The 21,408-nt window shown below is 32.5% G+C and overlaps 1 protein-coding gene across 1 annotated transcript in view; it reads right to left on the bottom strand.

The window, feature by feature from the left end:
- The window catches only part of PCDH15 (protocadherin related 15), a gene marked incomplete at its 5' end in the record, with an annotated part of 299,765 nt that overhangs the window by 270,043 nt on the left and 8,314 nt on the right, over window positions 1-21,408 (bottom strand). Inside the window, 4 exons of the mRNA XM_007470315.1 lie at window positions 1,246-1,395; window positions 2,847-2,981; window positions 6,979-6,999; window positions 12,217-12,423. Coding sequence (XP_007470377.1) covers window positions 1,246-1,395; window positions 2,847-2,981; window positions 6,979-6,999; window positions 12,217-12,423 — 513 coding nt within the window. The remainder of the gene's footprint in view (window positions 1-1,245; window positions 1,396-2,846; window positions 2,982-6,978; window positions 7,000-12,216; window positions 12,424-21,408) is intronic.

The raw sequence follows: 21,408 nt of genomic DNA, 5'->3' as shown, positions 1-21,408 counted from the left end.
GGAAAGAGATCAAGGTAAAGGAGATAATTAGAGAAAATGGGAAAGAGCAAGGCACATTCAGGTAACTGGAAATGATAGTTCAGTAGGACTGAAACATACATATAGAAATAGAGGGCCAAAGATGAAGCTGGAGAGAAGAGCAACCATAACATAAAGACTGAAGTACACTGTTGAGGCATTTGGAATACTTTTTTACTGCTCTGAACTATTTATCTAATACTAAAATATATAGGTATACAAATTTATTAATTAGTATTCACTATACACTGTAATATTATATATTAGATTATATTCTATATTATTATACATTTTATGTTATATAATATATATTAAACTTTAGTAAAGAATCATGACCTTCCTGGCTTGAGAGTAATTTCAAATTATTAAATCTGACTCTCAGATGTAGAGGAAAATATAGATCAGTTGTCTTTACATGACTGGGCAACTTAAACCTTTTGGGTTTGTTTTTTATATTGATTACTTAAGTATTACTTATAGAGCTTCAGATCCAGGAAAGCTGAAGTGAATCTTTCTCATCTGTATTTCTCAACAACTCCCTAGATAATCTTGATGTACAGCCAGTTTGGAAAGTACTAGAGTCAACCAGATTTCTAAAAATCCTCAAGGAAGAATATTATTACTTCTTTATGGTTTATATACAGAACACAAAAAAGATTGTGAGATAACTTGCAATTTATTTAAATGTAATAAATATAGCTAATGATAAAAGTAAAATAAATCAAGAATAAAGATTTTGCCAGATTTCTGTGTTTTTAAAGATACAATCTACTATCTAATCTTAATTTTTCCCATTGTAATGATTCTATTTCATGTCCAGGTAATCAACATCTAATAGTATTACCCAGCAATTTATTAATACAGTCCTTTGTATTTATCCGCAAAGGAAATTTAACCCATTTCTACAAGAGTTCAAAATAATCTGAAGTTTTAAGCTACATGTTTAATGCTTGAAACTTCAGTATATCAAATATATTCATTATATTAATTAAATATGTTGAATATATTACATTTTAAAAATCAAGTATAAAAGGTCAAACAGCTATGTGTACATCGAGTTAATTCTACTTTAAAGTCCATGTAGATATACTTTCATTCAAAAAGTAAACATAAATTTAAAGCTTTTTAAGCTAAATTATGCCATACAATAAGTCTGAAATTCACTTTCATTTCTTCAGCAATGTCTTCACCAATGCCCAAGGAAATAATTGCTTCAAATATCCTCACCTGTATGACACTGTCCCCAGGGTTCATATCTGTATAAACATAGACATCATAGGATATTTCAGGGAAGGTTGGAGTGTTATCGTTTGCATCCATCACCCGAATATTGACAGTAACTGGCTCACTTTCTTGAACACCATCAAATGCCGTTATCTTTGGGGATAGAAAAATACATTTAATAGAGAATTCATGCAAACATAAACACTACAGAATTAACTCCCACAATTTAAGAAGTTTCTCATATGTAATTTACAGTTTTAAAAGGGTGCTAAAATGTTTGCTGATAAAAGGAAGTAATAAAACTTATAATAGTACATACTTATAATAGTACATATAATCAAAGTGTTTTAATGTGCTAAGAAGCAATTATGGAGGAGTCTGCTCTGTTTTTAATGCACTGAATGCAAGCACGTTTTAAAGAAGCTGATACGTAAAATGTCTTAGAGGCTTGAAATGGCCAATAACACTGCTAACTTTTAACTACTATTTAACCTTTAAAAAATTAATAGTAAAATACTCTCCACTTTTACATGTTTTGTTTACAATGCAACAGTTGCTTTTACAGCCAACATGCTTACATCAGTCAAGAAAATAGGTGCCCTAAACATGTAATATCATTTTCTAATAATTCACAAAATCACAATTTTTAAAGGACCCATTGGCCTTTGTTAAGAGTGATATCTCAATTACATTAACTTTTAAAGAAGGTCTCACCAAAAAATCAGTGCTACAACACTACCATCCTCATTCTGAATGACTTTTGAAATCCACTCTGTATCTAAGTTTTAACTGGGGACTTTAGGTTTTCTGAAAGCTCTGAGTTTGCTGTGTAAGCTTTTCCCGAAAAAAATCCTCCTTAAATAAATTCCATTACCTACCCTTTTCTATCAGCTCATTTTCCCCCTATATTTGAATAAAATCTTGCTCAGAAATTTGGACAATGAATAGAACTTCCTTTTTACCTCTATTCAGCTGTCAACTTCTCTCTCTCTCTCTCTCTTCACTAACCTAACCTACAAATTCTTGTTGTGGGAGGCTGTCCTGTGTATTATAAAAGGTTTATCAGCATCTTCAGTGTCTACCCACCAGATGCCAAATAGCACCTCTTCATAAGAGTAACACTCAAAATTCTTTCCAGAAACTGCAAACGGGTCCTGGGGAAGGGCAGGATGGGGAGGGTGGTGGGTGCAGGAATCATCCCCAGTGAGAACCACTGGCCTAACCCTATGACAAAGTTAAAAATGCAATAACAATAAATAAATGTTAGAAAATAATTTTTATTTTGTTGATTCTACTATAATATCTCAATTTAAGTCAATCATGAGTGTATGGTGAAGAGTGAGATTCCCATTTTCTTGTTTTCATTTCAAAATTTGTCTTTCTTCTGTTGGAAAGAATGGTAATAAACTACACAAACTTACAAACAGAAAAAAGAGAAATACATGTGAAGAATTTTTTATTTTTTATATTCTCTGTTATTACTTGAAAATATTGCATTTTTCCTTTCAAACCATTGACCTTTTCAGTTTTAAACAGACACCTCTTTCTCTTGCATACATATATATGTATATATATTTATATACATATATATGAAATCTCTTTACCGAAAAGATGTAAGTTTGCTGTTCTTCCCTGTCCACTGGTTGAAGTAAGGTGAGGTAGCGAGTGATTCCAGTCTGCGTGACAGTGAAGACTGAAGTGTAATCATTCAGAAAAAGGTGAAGCTCTGGGTCTTTCGTCTTTAAAAAAAAAAAGTGCCATTATTTATAATGTTAATAAACAATGCATTTATTAGTTCATTACCTGGAAATTAATTTTTCAAATTTATTACAAAAATATATAACTGTATTAAGAATTTCTAAAAAAAGAAAGATTTAACTAGAAATTTACTCATAATTGCACAAAACTATCCACAATTACTCACTTTGTGGAAAATAAAATACTTAAATAAGTACTAGTATAATTAATGTGAATAAAAGGGAAAATAGTAGGAAGAAGAAGACAGAAAACAGTCCATTTGAATATATTCTTATTGATTATTTAATATCAATATTTTCCAGAACTTCATTGGACTCGAGAAATAAGAAATAAATACAAGAAAAGGAAATTGGAGCCAAGAATTTTAGCTGTAGAATTTTACAATTACTTCATTTGTAGTAATAAACTGCACACATGCATATTATTAACCTGTTCTCATGTTTAATGTAAAATAGAAATAAAATTGGTTATGTATATAATTCATTACCTATAAATATTGTGCTTGCTCTTTCTTATTTTAATGTTGTAAAGATTCTCCAAGGGGAAACATAATATTTATTTTAATTAAAACATTTCAGATGATTAGATTCAAAATATATGAATTGACACGTGTCTGAAACAAGGGTTTAGAAAAAAATGATATATACATAAAAAGGAAGTGATTGCAAAAGTTCAAAATACAGGTAATTAACTAGGCCTTGGAAATCCTTCACAATCTTATTGCCATCTCTGAAAGATAAGGTATTAATCTCTACAATTCAGAGAAAGAACAAAGACATAAAATGGGTAGGCTTGGACTGGCGTCTGCATAGTGGAATAGCAAGGAAGGTGCAGCAAATAAAATGGGAATGTTGAGAGAGAGTGGACTACCAGGAAGGCTGTGAAAAAACAGATACAGGGATGATACAGCAAGGTAAGGTGTTTTACAGATTATGGCAACTTTTAAAATATTATGGTGTGAAATGTGATTTAATATCACAGATTTCTAAGTCTAATATCAAAGGCTGAGGGCAGAGTAGAGAGCCAGGAATTGTTAAACACATTGTCGATTAAAAAGAAAAAAAAATTAGAACTCATATTTAAAAAATTTCTATGTAGAAGTGAGAAAGCTGAAATGCACGCTACTATATTAAAAGGTTGGCATGATTTGATCCACAAGATACTTTACATCTACCTAAAGTTTCAATATGTGTATACTTCAAATAACCTTGGAATGAATGGTTTCATTTGAACCTGACACAAGTTCTGTATCTGCAGTATCTTATTAGGAGATATTATTTAGCTATATCATGGCGGCTTCCTTGTCCATGATTTTGATATAAGGTCAATGTGCTACATTTATCTAGGAACACTAAAAAAATTAATACTGTAGATAATAATATCTGTTGGTCCACTTATAAAATAATCAAAGTTGTTAAGAGTTGTAAAAAAAATCCAGAGGCTTCACACTGATATTTTCCAATGGGCATTCAGCTGTTTTCATTTCAGTGCCATGACCCCAGTTTCTCAGCATGGCTAGGAAGTGGGGTATTTTGGTTAATCAAATAGGTTAGTTAATAAAAAGTTAAATTCTTTTAAAAAGTAATCTATAAAATACACATTAAAACATTTTTAAACCACATTTTTGGGATTCTTATTTTGTTATACTTTAGAGCCAATTGTAATCTAATTCAATTATTATTTTTAAATGATCACAAATGTTAGCATACAGTTTCAATTAATTAAAAAAAACTAAATAAAAATGAACGTCTGCTTTTTTAGTGTTTACCCTTGATTTTACCTATCAAAGTAAAATCACTAGGGTTTTAAATTCATATATTTTTTTCTGTTCTCTGAACGTACCAACAATGGTGCCAACAAACACAGCTTCTTTGACTCATATATTTACACTACAAGTAATCCAAGCTGAGCAAGTTTTGCTATGTGATTTGCTTGCCAAATATTTACTTCTTTCCTTTTGTTAAAATCCTTCAGTCATTCTCTACTTCCTTTATGACTAAATCCTCTCTCAATTTCTCTTCTTCCTTTCAACTGTAGCTTCTGTTAGTAAATTTGTTAGATATATTCATTCATATACTCACCACATTTTAAGCATTTTTTTAATGTCAGGTACTGAGATAGTGCAATACTGTAATGAATGTTGGGTTGTAAACCAATGTATGTATATGTGACTGCAGTATGATTGTGTCACAAACCACACTATTTCACAAATTTATGAAAGTGACAAGATTTTCATTGCCAAGCAATTCCCATTCGAAGATGATATACACACCAGGACTTCATAAACAGGCTCTCTCATATTTGACAACCAGAAACACTAAAGTTCTTTTGATAATTTAATTGTCTCCATTTCAAGTCCTTTTATAAAAAATAGCTAGGGACTAAAGTAACATTTCCCAGAACTGCAGGCCGTTTTATGTAAAAAAAAATAACAGAATGCATAATGTTAGTATTGTACATGGCATCTTACAGCTTATTCCAATCTGCTTTGCACAGTTAATTTCTGATTAAAATATAACTTTTGAAGTTTATTAATATTTAAAATAATAACCTTCTAAAATTTATATATGTATATAGCATGCATAGATGCTACTGGTAAATGTCTGGGTATTTAAGTATAAGAATTTAAGGAGGCAGATTTGGAAATGTTCAGCCGGTTACCACTCAAAGTTTAATACCTTAGATTCATTTGTAAGGATAATACTAGTTTCAGGTGTGGTGTACTATGAGTGTAAATGGAAGATAATGCTCTGGCTTATTATTCTGATAGGGACAGTATATTTTATGTAGTCCTTGTGTCTATAAATTTATTTAAATTAAATATTAGTTTTCTAAATCAAAATATACACAGAAGCCTGATTAATATAACAATCTTTTTCCCCAACATAAAGAAATATTACTTTACTCTAAAGTATACATTCAGCATATACCAAAAGCACAATATATTACTTTGTTAATTTGTATATTATTTTCTGGGAGTATAAAACAAACTCTGATATTTATTCATGGCACAAACAAAGTGAATGCAAAAGTAAACACATATACAAACACAAAGGTAAACTAACACATGAATGTAAATTTTAAAATCTCATCATATAGAATAAATATGTTCAAATATGACAGTCTATTGGATTTAAAACCAACTTTGGGTTTCCAATGAGACTCAAAAGATGACATCACACATACATGCACACACAAGATTATATGCATCCTCATATATATGCACATACAACACAGAAATGTATATGTGCACATACATATGCATACTTATGCACATACATATAAATTACAAAGCATAACAAGAAAATGACAAAAAATTTAATCTCGTCTGCCAATTTGAATTAGTTGACAGTAGTTCTCTGAAGTACCTTGTTTAAAAGGGTTCGAACCTAAGATTAGAATTTTTCTAAAAGAATGCAATGATGAATTATTAATGCTCCATGGGCTAAAAAAATTAATAATTATATAATGTTTGTTTAAGTTCACATGCAGTTTGGATTCTCCACAATTTCATACTACTATAACCAATAATATGATGTAATAAATTTAAATTACATATATATTTTAATAGTTTTAGCTCTTTATAAGTGATAATGAAGTAATTGCCTATTTTTTTTTTTTTTTTGTAGAAAAAGAACAAGCCTTGTTTAAAAGGGTTCGAACCTAAGATTAGAATTTTTCTAAAAGAATGCAATGATGAATTATTAATGCTCCATGGGCTAAAAAAATTAATAATTATATAATGTTTGTTTAAGTTCACATGCAGTTTGGATTCTCCACAATTTCATACTACTATAACCAATAATATGATGTAATAAATTTAAATTACATATATATTTTAATAGTTTTAGCTCTTTATAAGTGATAATGAAGTAATTGCCTTTTTTTTTTTTTTTTTTGTAGAAAGGAAAAAGAACAAGAAAATGAACCACAGCAATTAACAAAAGAGCAAACACAAAATTAACACCTAGTACCTACAGGAACTCCACCAGGTGGAACCTATATGCAAATTAAACATTAAATTAAAAAATGTAAATATAAATGACCACAAATATATATATGGCATACAAGTGTACACCAGAAAAACACCAATGAACCACAAAATAAACAAACAAAAACCTTTTCCAGTTCATTTAAACTAACAACTTTTTCGAAGGTGTATTTTTTTCTTAGTATTTTGAAACATCATAACATATATATAATAGTATAACAATATTTATAAAGCATATAAGTACATTATACCTTCATAAGTGTATTGTATTAAATTTCATGGATACCTTTATTTTGAAACAAAACACTATATAGGGATGCAAACTGACTTGGAATTATAAGTGGATCATTGCCTTTCTGCAAGCCAAATGCATAACCTCTGTTGATTATTATTCCCTGTTATTTTTTTATAACTAGAATTTAATAAGCAACTTTTAGTGGTTCTGCCACTGAAAACCTGGTGGTTTCAGACATGCCTCTTTTGCATTACCTGCTCTATGTATATTCTGGACTATTATGAAACTGTGAAGTAAGAATGGTTGGAAAAAATTATAAATATGATTCATATATATATTACATATGCATGTATAAATATTTATTGATATCTATATATCTATAGGAAAGAACATTAGTACAAATTTTTTGTCTACTTTCTTTTTCAGTTTTACTGCAACCCTTAATATTCCTTCTGACTCAAAATCTAAACTGCTAATAACACCACAAATCACCAATCTCTGCTACTAGTTCCTAAAACTTTGCCTTACTTTCTACTGAATTGAAGGAAGAAAACAACTTCATTTTTGGATAAACAGATCCAAGTCTGTCCCCTTTTTGGCATCTGCCCTGTGGCTTAGCTGTGCTCAAGAAAACCAACTCCTGGAATGACTACTTCTCTTTCATGCCTGATGCTTTATCTCTGTTTCTGTTGGTAATACCTGTATGAGGTGATGTGTCTTTGTCCTTAATCTTAAATCCTTTATCCTTATGCTGATTAATTTCACTAATTCTAACATTCAAAAACTACTAGAATTTACCATGTAGTAAAATTCTTGCCTGCAAACTAAAAGGGCCTTGAAGTTTTCTTTTGTTAATACAGATCTTAAAATAACCTAGCAATGAACATATTTTACTTTTGAGAAGTAAAGAGCACTTGGCCTGGGAAAAAAATACGATTCATAAGGACATAAATTCATCTTCAAACACATCAATGACTAATCTAAAGATTTATTCTGTATACTGGCAAATGGAAGATATAAAGAATAATGGTTGAGTTACAAGAATGCTCGTTTCAACTTAATGTGATGAAAAGCTTTCTAGAAATTAGTTGTCCAACCATGGAATGGGCCATACTGTGAAACAGTTAATTCAATACCATTAGAACTGTTGATACATATGCCAGATATTCTCATTCCTTGTGTTTGAACTTATTAGTTTATTAAACAATTACTAGAACATACTAAGTTCTGGGAACTGTATTAGATCTTCATGATACAAAAGTTATTAAGATCTAGGACCTATCCTCGATTTAAATTCAATGAGGGAGAAAGACACACACAATGATGTAAATATAACTTTAGAGAAATTCACCAAAAAGAGACATGCAACTCAACTGAGAGAATGCATAATCTAGAAAAGATTCTTAAATGAGGGTATGCCTGAGCTGAATTCCAAACACTGAGCATGCTATTCAAGCCAGTTCATGTAATGGAAGATGAAAGATTTCAAAAAAGAAAATGTAACAAACAAAGGTAATTAGATAAGCAGTAGTTTGGTGTAATGCATGAAACCACAAGTAGTTGCTAAATGTAACAGGTGAAGCAGAAATTTTCAGAAAATGAGGCTGCATAAATGTTCAGGTATCAAGTAGCAGAAAACCATGCACATAGGCTTGAAATTTCTTCTGCAGCAAGTCATGAGAGTATACTAGGTAGAAGTGTGATATAGTAAGATTTGAGCTTTCAATAAATCATTCTAGTGGCTGAGTGAAAGATGGTTTTGAGTAAGAAAAAAAAATGGGAGCAAGAAGATTAGGAGGCAGTTTTAATAAAAGACAAATAGGTTGTAAGAGTGGAGAGAGAAAAAGAGAGTCAAGAAATATTCAGAGGACAAAACAGGAAGAATTTAAAGATTTCTTAATTGTCTTGAGTAAAAAAAAAATCAAGGATGACTCCTAGGTTTCAAGCTTGAGTGGCACAATGAAGTGTAACATCAACTCCTGAAGAATGAATTTTAATATAACATTTCACATAGTATAGGAAGTTGGATTAAATGATGTTTAACATTCTATGGACTTATTTAAAGTATAGATATATTGAAGTTGTAGATGATATTTTAGAAAAATTTGTCACTAGGGATTAGATATACTTGTTCAGTTTCTAGGCACCTAATGACAATCACTCACTGCAAATGATTTTAGAAAGAGGATGGGCCTAAATGATGAACAAATGGCCAGAGAGACATTGTTTAATCACTTGACATTTCTATAAAACATAGTAATTATGGCACTCTCCATGCACATGGCTTTATCTAAAGGAAATTTTCTCTCCCTCCCCATCCCCACCAGCCCCAAGTGAAGGAGCAGGCCAAGGTGGCAGTGACTGCTACCATATATCTTTTTGGGTCACTGGCATTTGAACAAAAGGCTGCAACTGGTAAATATAAGGCTCACAGTGTTATACAGCTATCACAGGGTAGAACCAACAGTCAAGCCCAGGTCTATCTAACTCCAAAGCACAAACTCTTAAAAACCACAATGTGCTGTCCCATCCCTTGGAAACATTCGGAGTATTTAATAGGCTAACTGAATTGTAAATCTTCTAGAGCAGAATTCTAAGTAGTGTTTTCCAAAGGTTTCAGACCCAGGAGCTCTCTCCACCCTAAGTCAGTAATACCTTGAAGTCCCACTATCCTTTACAAAGTCCCTTAGAATGCAATTTTAACATTTGTAATTTTAAAGTGAATGACAATCCAGAAAAGTAAGAATGTATGCAAGCAAACATAGGGCTTAGTATGCAACCACTAAACAATATAAATGTACCAAGAAGTACAAATACATAAATTTTGCCATTATGGAAAAACTAAAACTACATTTTTTTTTTAGGATTTAGCTTGTGCCAACCACTGTGTTCATGAAGGTGTGATTTAAACTATTAGAAATTTCCAAACTGACTAGTCACTGCTTAAAATATGATTATGCATTTAAATTAAAAACATGAAATAAAATCCACACCAAAATTTGTGGGACATAACTGGGCCTACAAAATATACTAGCTTAGCCAGGATAAAACTTCTTAATGTGGTTCTGTGAGTTTTCTAGTGAGTATTCACTAAATGACCTGTGACTCATGAAACACATTAAACTTCAGGAAATCCCTAAACACTCTGTGATGTGGGATGTGAAATTGTGTATGTATACGCACTTTTCTAGGAAAAAAGTCTATAGCATTAACAGCTGTTATCATAGTCAGACTATAGTCAGACTGTATAAAATAGAAAGGGGCTACTAGACTAGTTATTAAAATCAATGACTTTATTTCCATTAGACCTTGGCTCAAGGTTTAACTCCACCATTTACTAATTCTGTGATCAGAGTAAGGCATTTAAAATTGTTCCAAATTTAAGGCACTTAAATTGCATTTAAATTTCCCTATCTGCAATATGCAAAATTGCATCTATTATGTTTGCTGTGAAATTTAAGGGAATTAATGCAAGATAAAGCATTTACTATATTATCTGGCAGGTATTAAGAACTCAGTGTGAATTAGCTGTTGTTAAAACACATGATGAAAGAAAATGGGAGAGACTAAGAAGGGCAAAAAAGGTAGGATGAGGGAAAAAAAAGAAAGCAGAGAAAGATATAAAGAGTAAAACAAAACACCTGGTGAGAAGTGGAGTGCACACAAGAGTTATCACAGCCTCTGCTAAGGGTTACAAAATTTTTCCAGAAAGAAAAGAAAAAAATCTGGACGTGCCCTTGTAATTTACTAAACTGATGACAAAATTCCATGTAATGAGATTTTGGGGGATGTTCTAGAGCTGTGCTGTCTAATTAGCGACATGTGACTATTCACATTTAAAATAATTCAAATTAAACAAAATGTTAAAATTATGTTTTCAGTCTAGTTACATTTCAAGTGCTCCATAGCCACACAGGTTTAGTGGCTACCGTGCTGGACAGAATAGCTACAGAATATTTCCACGATCACAAAGTTTTATCAGATGCTATCGAAATAGGAGACATTTCTGGGTCAGGACTTTGTAAGTTGCAAGTGACAGAAATCAGACTTAACATATGTTAAAACAACAAAAGATATTTGGGGAAATACCGTGGTAGGTCAGAGACTAAAAGGAAAATCTTTAGGGATTCATATAACTCTGGGGATATTCCAGCCTAAAAAACTGGGACTCGGTAGGACTCCTCTCTGTATGTCTCTGTCAGGCTTCATTCTCTCCCAAGGACAATGGGCTTTCTCTATGATGTCAGCAAACTTGGTTACAATGGCTTCAGATTCATTTCCACTTCTTTAATACATGATGCCAAAGTCTTCCAGCTCCAATTTTGTTTTCCGTTCAATTCCTGGGAGGACTTTGACTGGACTGGTAAAAATTTTCTGTCCACTCTTTGGAGCAATCACTCTAGCTAAGGAGGTAAAATACCCTGACCTGCCCAATCTGGACAATTTCCCACTCCTTTAGTGAGTGTCAGTACCAGAAAAACAGAGGACAACGATGTGTGGAGTGGAAGAGCGTCAGCATCAACATAGCCATTGGCAAAAGTGTGAGTGGGTCAGCTGCCCCAAGATGTGTTTTCTTTAATAACATAATGTCAGAAAAGTCCCCCAAATCACACTTCAGAGCTACCTTCATGATTCTTTTATACTTATTGTGTAATGCCATTATTTTTTCCTATTAGTATTACATAGCTTAAAGCCAATGTTAATTAAAAAGACTGCCCTCGTACTTTAGCAAACTGCAAGTGAAACATTCATTTTCTTCCTTATACTGAATATCTGTAAACTGAAAAAGAACAGTTGCTGAATTCAAATTTACTTTTTTTTATAATAACCTTGCTATGGAATTAAATTACCACCCTAAGACTCTCATTTATACTGACTTTTTTCTCTATTCTATAGCTCATGCAACCATGTCTTTGTAATATCTCCCACTGGCATAAATATAACAAGAGATGTGTTAGCAAAATAAGAGCAAAAATTATATTTAACTTACATCTTCTACATCCTTGTCCAGAACTACAATTCTTAGAGGGGTGGTCAAATTCACACTGTCAGAAATAGTTGCTCCCACTGGGGCAGATTCCAGAATATAGCCTTGATAACTGGGCATTGTGAAATATGGGCTCTGATTGTTTACATCCAGTATTTCAATATGCAGACTGGCAAAAGCAGGAAGAGGATGACCATTGTCCTGTTCAGCCTAAAAAACAATATAAAAGATTAAAACATTGTATGTTATAGAATCCTTTTGGTGTGCTATTTTTCATACTATATGTAGGAATTCTCTTTTAATCTGGTATCGTTACAGAAAGGACTACTTTAAAGTAAAGGACCCTTAGAAAACATGAGGAAATAAAAGTCCAGAGAGGCTTCATCAATTTTTGCTTCCCTGTCCTCAAACCAAGTGTATATTTCAAAAAAAAAAAAAAAATCATTGCAATAAACTTTTGTATCTGTCATGGCATATTATTAGAAAAAATAACAGCACTTAAATACATTTAGATAGAAAATTGAGAAGCGAAGATATTTGAGTGAATTGCTGATAAAATATTTAAATAAAAGACAGAAACAAATATTCATAACTCAAATAATGCATTGTGTTTATTTTTGCCTCTTCCATGTCTTCTTGTTCCACGGTAGTAATTAAAGCCCCAAATAATTCATAATTCTACATACAATTAATATATTAAAGCTACATTTGTTGCCCATGAAAAGTCCTCTAAAGACTCTTATATGGGACAGAGAAAATTTCAATAAATTATTTTTAGTAGAAATGGAAATGTAAACATTATTTAACCATAAATATGTTATTCAAGTAAAATTAATATTCCTGTATTAGGAGTATGTTTGTTCTCTTGTTGTTTTCCTCCTATTCAGTTTAAAAATTTGATGACAATTTATATTTCCAATAAATTTTCTTAGGAAATCTCCACATGGTCATGCTATGAATGGGTGAACACCAACCCATAACACCAACTCTTGACTTTCTGTTTTTGAAAAAATGCATCTTATTGTATAGCAATCCAAAAATTTTATTTAAGGGAAGATTTTATCACAACTGATTTCTAGAAAATCTCTTCCAAACTTTAGAAGAAATCATTAACATAATTTAATAGTATATATATATATATATATATAAATAGATTTAAAATCTGTCAATTTTTTATTGATATGTTCCCCCATTGCTGCAATAGTTATATTTTGAAATCAACTAAAAGTTAAGTATTTTATTTTAAACCCTGGAGTGCTTTCCTACATGAAGCAGTGACATTTGGCCATGAAGGTTTATAAGCAGTTCAGATAGATATCTCTGATTGTTCATTATTGGGCTTCTGGAAGATAATTTTTCACTTTTTTCTAGTTGTAATTTTTAGTGTTTCTATCAATTGAGAGGGTATGTGACAAATCACAGTAATGTTTGGCAGAACCAGTGAGTTTGCACCAAGAAAAATCACTTCATGTTATTAGTAATATTAAAAAATTTTTTGAAATATAATTTATGCTAATTACTGCATTGAAATTATGGTAATTAATAAACCCATTGTTAAATAATATTATATAAAGCATTATTTAGAAAAAAACTACTTTTTGTTTTTTAAATATTTTGATAACTATTTCAATATATTAGATTTCCTTTATAATGTTATATAGTTTATTTTATGCATTTAAATTTTCATCTGAGAACAGATTGCTAGAGTGGTTAATGGTACAAAATGTTTATGAGCCCCGGCTCTGCATTAAAGACAATAGTCCTGGAATAATGTGTAGCCTTTTCTGTAACTTTGTATCCTTTACTCATAACCATATGTGCTCCTGACCATCAGCATGGATAAGCTGTTTCTGTACCCAGTAGTTGTGATTAATTTGTGCTGAGACATGGATGTTCTTCTAGGAGTCCCCTCTGTGACATACAGCAAGCTTTCTGGACACAGTTGACCAGGGGAAAAGGTACAGTCCATGACTAGAAAACATCATCTTTCACTGTAGGAAACTAATTGGTCCATAACGGGCTCCAGCCCAATGACCTGGATCTAATTGAACCAGGAACAGTTCACACATGCTCTCATTTTGAAGAGGACTTTTTCTCTCTCCCTTTATTTTGTATCTAATTGTTCTGAAAGTCATTATGTTATGTCCTGGACATACTAATAATGCTATGAAAAGTCACAGATTTTTATCATTTGTCCCCTTCCTCCAATAAACACACTCAATTTATGGATGGTGAGAGGAAAACAAAAAGCAAATTGTGTAACAATGAAAGAAGCTTTTATTTTACATTCAGCTCATATGTTGTTAATTTTTACTGCAAGCTGGGAAGCCAGAAAAACACGTATTATTTGCATGATGGAAACAAAGTGATCCAACAAAAAGAGAAAGAAAACTCAAATTAGATCTATGAAAACAATTGATTTGCCCATATCTTTAAAAATAACATGTAAAGACTGTATTATTTCCCTAATGTTAGTTTGTTGTTAATATGAGTAATATTTTTGGATTGCTACTACATATTTTGTCCTCTTTGTGGTGTTTTGTATGTGCTAACCACGTATCTGTCCCCAAAGTCCACATTCTTAATCTCTATGCTATTCTGCCCCTCTAAATATGAAAACATATACTTCTGTGTTAATGCAAAAATTTAAAAATGTCAATTTTAATGTTTAAGGCCATACCACATGTAAGTCACAGACAGAGGTGGGCCCAGACTCAGGTCTCCTGATTTACGAGAGCCTACACAGGGAAATTCACCACATGATTCTCTAATTTAGAGAATGCAAATGAACATCCAAATGTAAGACTGATGGAAAAAATTAGTGGCAGGAAAGAAAATCAGTAAAGTAGATATCCCAGATTGAATTAGAGATAAAATATGTCACTTAAAACAAATTATCATGCTTTTCTCTTTAGAAGGTTCATGCATGAAACCTATCATCCAATCCTCTCTTCTGTATAATATAAATAGGAATTCTCAAAAGTCTTACTTATTCTGTTCCCCTGTAGTCGCTAGTAAATGAGATGAGAAGCATAAAAAAGCAGGTCAAGTGAAACAAGGTAGTATTTAAAAAATGATCTAATCCCATAAGACAACCTTATTTATATCTACAAAGTCTGTAGGTACAAATTAAACATTATATTTAAAAGCCAGGTTTTGCTTGGAGAATTTCTGGGCATGAGTCCCATTTTCAGTAATGAGACCAAAGTAAAACTAAAGCCAAAATGGGAGAAGTATACAAAATATACTATTTAGTTACTTTGGAGAGCAAAACATTAAAAGAAACAAGCTACTCCATTTTCAATATTAAGGCAAGCAAATATTGGTAACCTCTTAGCTCCTTGAGCCAGAGGACAGAGAATACAGACTAACTTTTGTCCTACTGGCTTGTGGCAAGCAATGTAACAAATTCCATGATCTCTAGTATGAACCCTTTAAAGTAGATACAATTTAGGGGAAAAAAAGAAACTAGGAAAGATTATCAAGACATTTAAATACATTTTAGGAAAGAAGAAATAAGTAACTTTTTTCCTGAAAAGTCAGGAATTATTTATTATGCATCTATAGTGCCCACTTTTTACATTTTTGTGTTTGCTTTTGTCTACACTCATTCTTTCCAATTTTTCCTAAGCCCACTTCAGTTAGGCTTTTGCCCCACCACTCAAATACAGCTGTTCTTGTCAAAATTACCAGTAATTCCTACATTGCTAAACACAATATTTATTTTTAATCCATATCTTACTTAACCTACCTTCAGCATTTAAAACATTATTCACGAGTCTTTCAAGACAACACTCTCTCTTGGTTTTCTTCCAATACTACTATCCGTTTCTTCTCATTCTCATTTTCTGGTTTCTCCTTTCTTCTCCAACTTAAAATTGGGGTGGCCCTGGAGTCAGGTCTTAGTCATCTTCTCTTCTTACTCACTTCCTTGCTAATCTAGTCTAATCGCATGGTTTTAAAAATCTCAGTAATTAACCCTAAATAGACATTTCTCCAAGGAAGACATACAGATGGCCAACAAATGCATGAAAATATGCTCAACATCACTAATTATTAGAGAAATGCAAATCAAAACTACAGTGAGGTATCATCTCACACTGGTCAGAATGGCCATCATTAAAAAATCTGCAAACAAATGCTGGAGAGGATGTGGAGAAAAGGGAACCCTCCTATACTGTCGGTGGGAATGTAAATTGGTACAGCCACTATGGAGAAGAGTCTGGAGGTTCCTCAAAAAACTAAAAATAGAACTACCATATGATCCAGCAATCCCACTACTGGGCATATACCTGGAGAAAAACATAATTCAAAAAGATATATGCACCGCAGTGTTCACTGCAGCACTACTGACAATAGCCAGGACATGGAAGCAACCTAAATGTCCATCAACATAAGAATAGACAATGAAGATGTGGCCCATATATACAATGGAATATTACTCGGCCATAAAAAGGAATGAAATAGTGCCATTTGCAGAGATGTGGATAGACCTAGAGATTGTCATACAGAGTGAAGTAAGTCAGAAATAGAAAAACAAATATTGTATAATATCGCTTATATGTGGAATCTGGAAAAATGGTACAGATGAACTTATATTTAAAGAGAACAAAGTTACGGATACCAAGGGGAGAAGGGAGGGGGTGGGATGAACTGGGAGATTAGAATTGACATATATACACTACTATGTATAAAATAGATAACTAACGAGAACCTACTATAGAGCACAGGGAACTCTACTCAATGCTCTGTGGTGACCTAAATGGGAAGGAAATCTAAAAAAGAGGGGATATATGTATATGTATAACTGATTCACTTTGCTGTACAGCAGAAACTAACAGATACTCCAAAAATAATATTTTTAAATGTCAGTAACATAATGACTCGCAATTTCTATCTCCAGCTTGGAGCTCTGAAAGTCCAGAATCTATATACAACTGTATATGTAATAACTCTGCTTAAATAATAACTATAAAGATAGTTATTATCTTATTATTATAGTTATTAGGTAACTACAGTAATAATTATTTTATAATAACTATTAAATAATATGTTTACTAGGTAACTGATATCTAATAAACATTTCAAATGTAACCTCTGAAAAAATGAAATTCTCATCTCCCACCTCACAAACCTACTCCACAAAGAGTCTTTCCCACTTTAAGAGCAGCTCCATTCTTCCAGTTGCTCAGGCCAAGAATCTTGGAGTCACCTTTACTCCTTGGTTCTTTTCACACTTCACATCTAATCTATGAGGAAATTTTATTGACTATAACTTCAAAATATATGCAGGATCTAATTACTTCTCACCTCTTCCACTATTACCACCCTGGTAGGGGCCAACCTACTATCATCTGCCACCTGGATGATTTAAACTCCATCAGCTTCTACCCTTGCCAGTAGCCCATTCTTTTATGTGCAGCTCAGTGATTTTGTTAAATATTAGTCAGATTAAGTCACTTCTCTCATTAAAACCGCTCAATGATTTCCAATTTGACTCAAGCCTACGGGATCTGACCTCTTATTGCTTTTATCATATTCTCCTTCTCACTAAATATGCTCTGACCATACTATATGCTGTTCCACTAAAAATCAGGCATATTCTTACCTCAGAACCTTTGCATTGGCTCTTCCCTCTACCTCAGATGTTATTCCCACAAATGTCCACATGAATCACATATCTTTTTCCACATGGCCTACATCGACCACCTCATTTAAATTATATCCCCAGCACTGGAATTCACAATGTAATTTGCTTTTTTTATAGCACTTAACAGATAAAATATTTCAAAATTTGTTTATTTATTATACTTGTAATTTATTGTCAGAATTATTCCACTAGAATATAACTTTCAAGATATCACGGATGTGTGACTATTCTGTTAATGTTGACTTCCCAGGCTTATTATAGTAGCTAACAATGAATAGTCTGTCAACAAGTACTGAATGAATAAATGTTCTTTTGGTAAGAAAGTCACACACTACTGCAAAAGCAAATGATGCTGTAATGAAAAGGTGGCTTAGCAGAGTGGTATTTGTCTCCCAGTCTGTATCTAACCAACTTCACAACACCTATTAAGTCCCTTACCCTCCCTTAATCACAGTAAATGACAATTTACAAGACATCTTGATTGTGTGATAACAATACATTCAAATTCAATTCAAATACATTCAATTGTGTGATACAATATGTTCAAAATACTTACAAAAAATGCCTTGCAAGAAAATGTCTTGCTCAATAACTGTTAGTTGTATTATTGATATTAAAAATAGTTTAAAGAAAATCTCCTGCTTTGAGTGATAGATGGGGAAATAATTTAAAAGTTTTTTAAAAATTAATAATTTGTGTTTCCATCTTCTCATTTGATAATATATAATCAATGGATTTTATACTCCAAGAAATATTTCATGTCAGCAAACTTTAGAAGAAAAAACAAGTCTTATGTTAATGTAATTAACTGTAGTTTTATTTTAAAATGTAAATTAAATGTTGCAACTAAAAAGGTAAAACCACACTTTAGTCTTGATAATTCTGATAATTTTGCATTTTTCCTATATTTATAATATTTAAAAATAAAAATGGAATTATATTCTATGTAAAAAAAAATGTCCTTTCTCTGTGCATCTGTAAACCTAACCCTTTATTGCAACAAATGTCTGAGCATCATTCTTCACTAAACCTTTAAATTCTATGAGAGGGTAAACACTGTAAATTCGTCTGTTTCATACATTGCTAAATGTTTGGTCAGTTCCTGATATATGGAAGAATTCAAAAATAGGTTTGTTGTGAATTTTGTGTATTTTCAATTTCAATAGGCTATGTATATCTTTGCTTTACATAAATATTTTCTACAAATAAAATGAATGTGCCATGATTTTAATCCCCATGTTATAGATATTTATGGAGGGGTTGTTTTGGACATTAAAATGAAGCAGAAATAAATTTTTGTGAATGTATAACATGAACACCTTAAGTTATGTGAATGCCATCTTTATTTGTGCATTTTAAAGGTTTTTCATATCTAACCAAGCTTACTTACAGATAATTGTTACTGATATGCTTCCCTGCCAGTCATATAAAGATATATAAAGGGCCACAACCTATCGTCCTCACTCACCAATTGTGGTTCCCTGTTAATAGGAATGAGGGCTGTGAATAGGTGATCTACAGTCTTCCAGAATTTATCAACATTTACATATAATACATATATAAATAAGCTGATATATATTTTTTGATACGGGGAGATTTTTTAAATGGGCAGTGGTTTAAACAAAGAGGTGTTTGCTCTGATTTGCTTTTTCACTTAGCGCATGACTTAGACACATTTTCTTGTCAGACTGAGGCAAACTGATTAATTTAGCAAGGTTCTGACTGAGTACACTCTTACAGTGCATTAACACACTTTTTTATTTGCCAGTTTTCTTGCCTGTCTCTCCTATTAAACTATAGTCTTTAATCTCTAGTTCTTAGGACCTGTTTGACCAATTTTCACAAACATCGGATACCTTAGGAAGGAAGGGGGATTGGTGGGGGAGGCGAGCGGAGGGGAGAAGAGAAACAAGGAACAAAGTATGGATGAAAGGAGGAGGGAAGGAAAACAAATGGCAAAGCCATTTCTCTATATACCAGTAGTAAATGACAAGTAACTTTCAAAAATTATGGCCACCAGATAGGGCAGTGGTTCTCAAACTTTAGTTTACATAAGACTCAGCAGGAAAGCCTATTATAAAGCATATTCCCACATCCTCCCCACAAAGATTCTGATTCATATATCTTGGACAGGAATAAGAAATCTCCCTTTTTATCAAACTCCTTGGGTGGTTATAATGTGAGTACTTTGAAAGACACCTTTCTGGGTCTGGCTACTTCATGCTTGACCTATGCCCACACTCGAATTTCTGGAAAATCTTTCTTTGTAGTCTTACTGGTTAGCAAAGATGACCAGTAAGCCTCCATGACAATACTGTATATCCAAAAAAACACTGGTGTCATGTAGCAGACTTAGCTAGCTTCTGGTAATTGATGATACATATACCACTACTATCAAATGGGCAGGTTGAGTGCCACTAAAAATGTTTCATGATTGTAGCATAACAAAGGATTGCATGTATATAAATGTGAATATTCTGCACATAATAAATCCAGTCTGCTACTGTTCATAGGTCAAGATCAAATCTTTTTGACATTTCATTGTTCTTAATTAACTGAAATTTAATTATGGATTATTCTATGCACACACACACATATGTATGTACATATTTCTGATTATGTTGCTCTCAAATGAAAGATTCTTCCATGTTTTCTAAGAAAACCTAAGAAGTGGGAATATTGACAAAACCTTCCATCCAGTTCTCCACCTGGAAACACTGGTAAGGTCTTTGACTAGGTTAGTTGACTAAGTTAAGGTTTTAAGATCTATAAGATCTAGGGATATTCATTTGTGTATGTGGACCTATAAATTTTATCTCACATTTCACCATACCCCAGTGAAAATAAGACCAAAAGTTCTGGTGTCTGATGGAAAAGTACTACAGGGAAAATTTTCATTTAATCTTTATGGAAACTTCTACAACTGCAGGCTCAATCAGGACCTCTGACATGTATTTATTTACTTATTTGTATGCTTCTTTAATTACTATTTTAATTTTATACTGCCTTACCAAGTTCCCAAGTGATTTTAAAATACGGCTGTATCTCAAATTTAAGTTCCCTGAAAATCACATGGGCATCTTGATTCAGTGCATAGAGCCCTAAAATCTTCCTTTCAAAAACAAGCACATCACATGATCCTAACATGTCCAGTCAATAGCCCTTTGAGAATCAATTGCTGCCCAGCATTTTGACTCCTCTCACACATGTTTGTAGGCAGCTGTTAGACTCAAAAAAAGCCAAGGTGGAACACCTAGGTCAATTCTTCTCTAGCCTCTTATGCAAGCTGTTACTGTTTTCAGCCTTTAAGTAAAGTCTCAAATTTCAGTTTGGACCTCAGGGTCGGAAGTAAAAGTGGAGGAACCTCACTTATATAAGGGAGTTCTCCACAGGATCCTGTTCAGCTCACTAAACTCTACAAGGGTTGTGGGGTTAAAGCCCCAGTGACTGTCAAAGGTTACATTTCCCTTCTTTGTACACACATTTTTCTTTTGGAACGTCTTAGGGAGAGATGGCTGTGGTAAGCCTGTGTTCCCTGGATCAAA

Source organism: Lipotes vexillifer, unplaced genomic scaffold (genome assembly GCF_000442215.2).
Source record: "Lipotes vexillifer unplaced genomic scaffold, Lipotes_vexillifer_v1.1 scaffold690, whole genome shotgun sequence".
Lineage (NCBI taxonomy): Eukaryota > Metazoa > Chordata > Mammalia > Artiodactyla > Lipotidae > Lipotes > Lipotes vexillifer.
The sequence above is the reverse complement of the archived record's forward strand: the minus strand, read 5'-3'. Positions and strand labels throughout refer to the sequence as shown.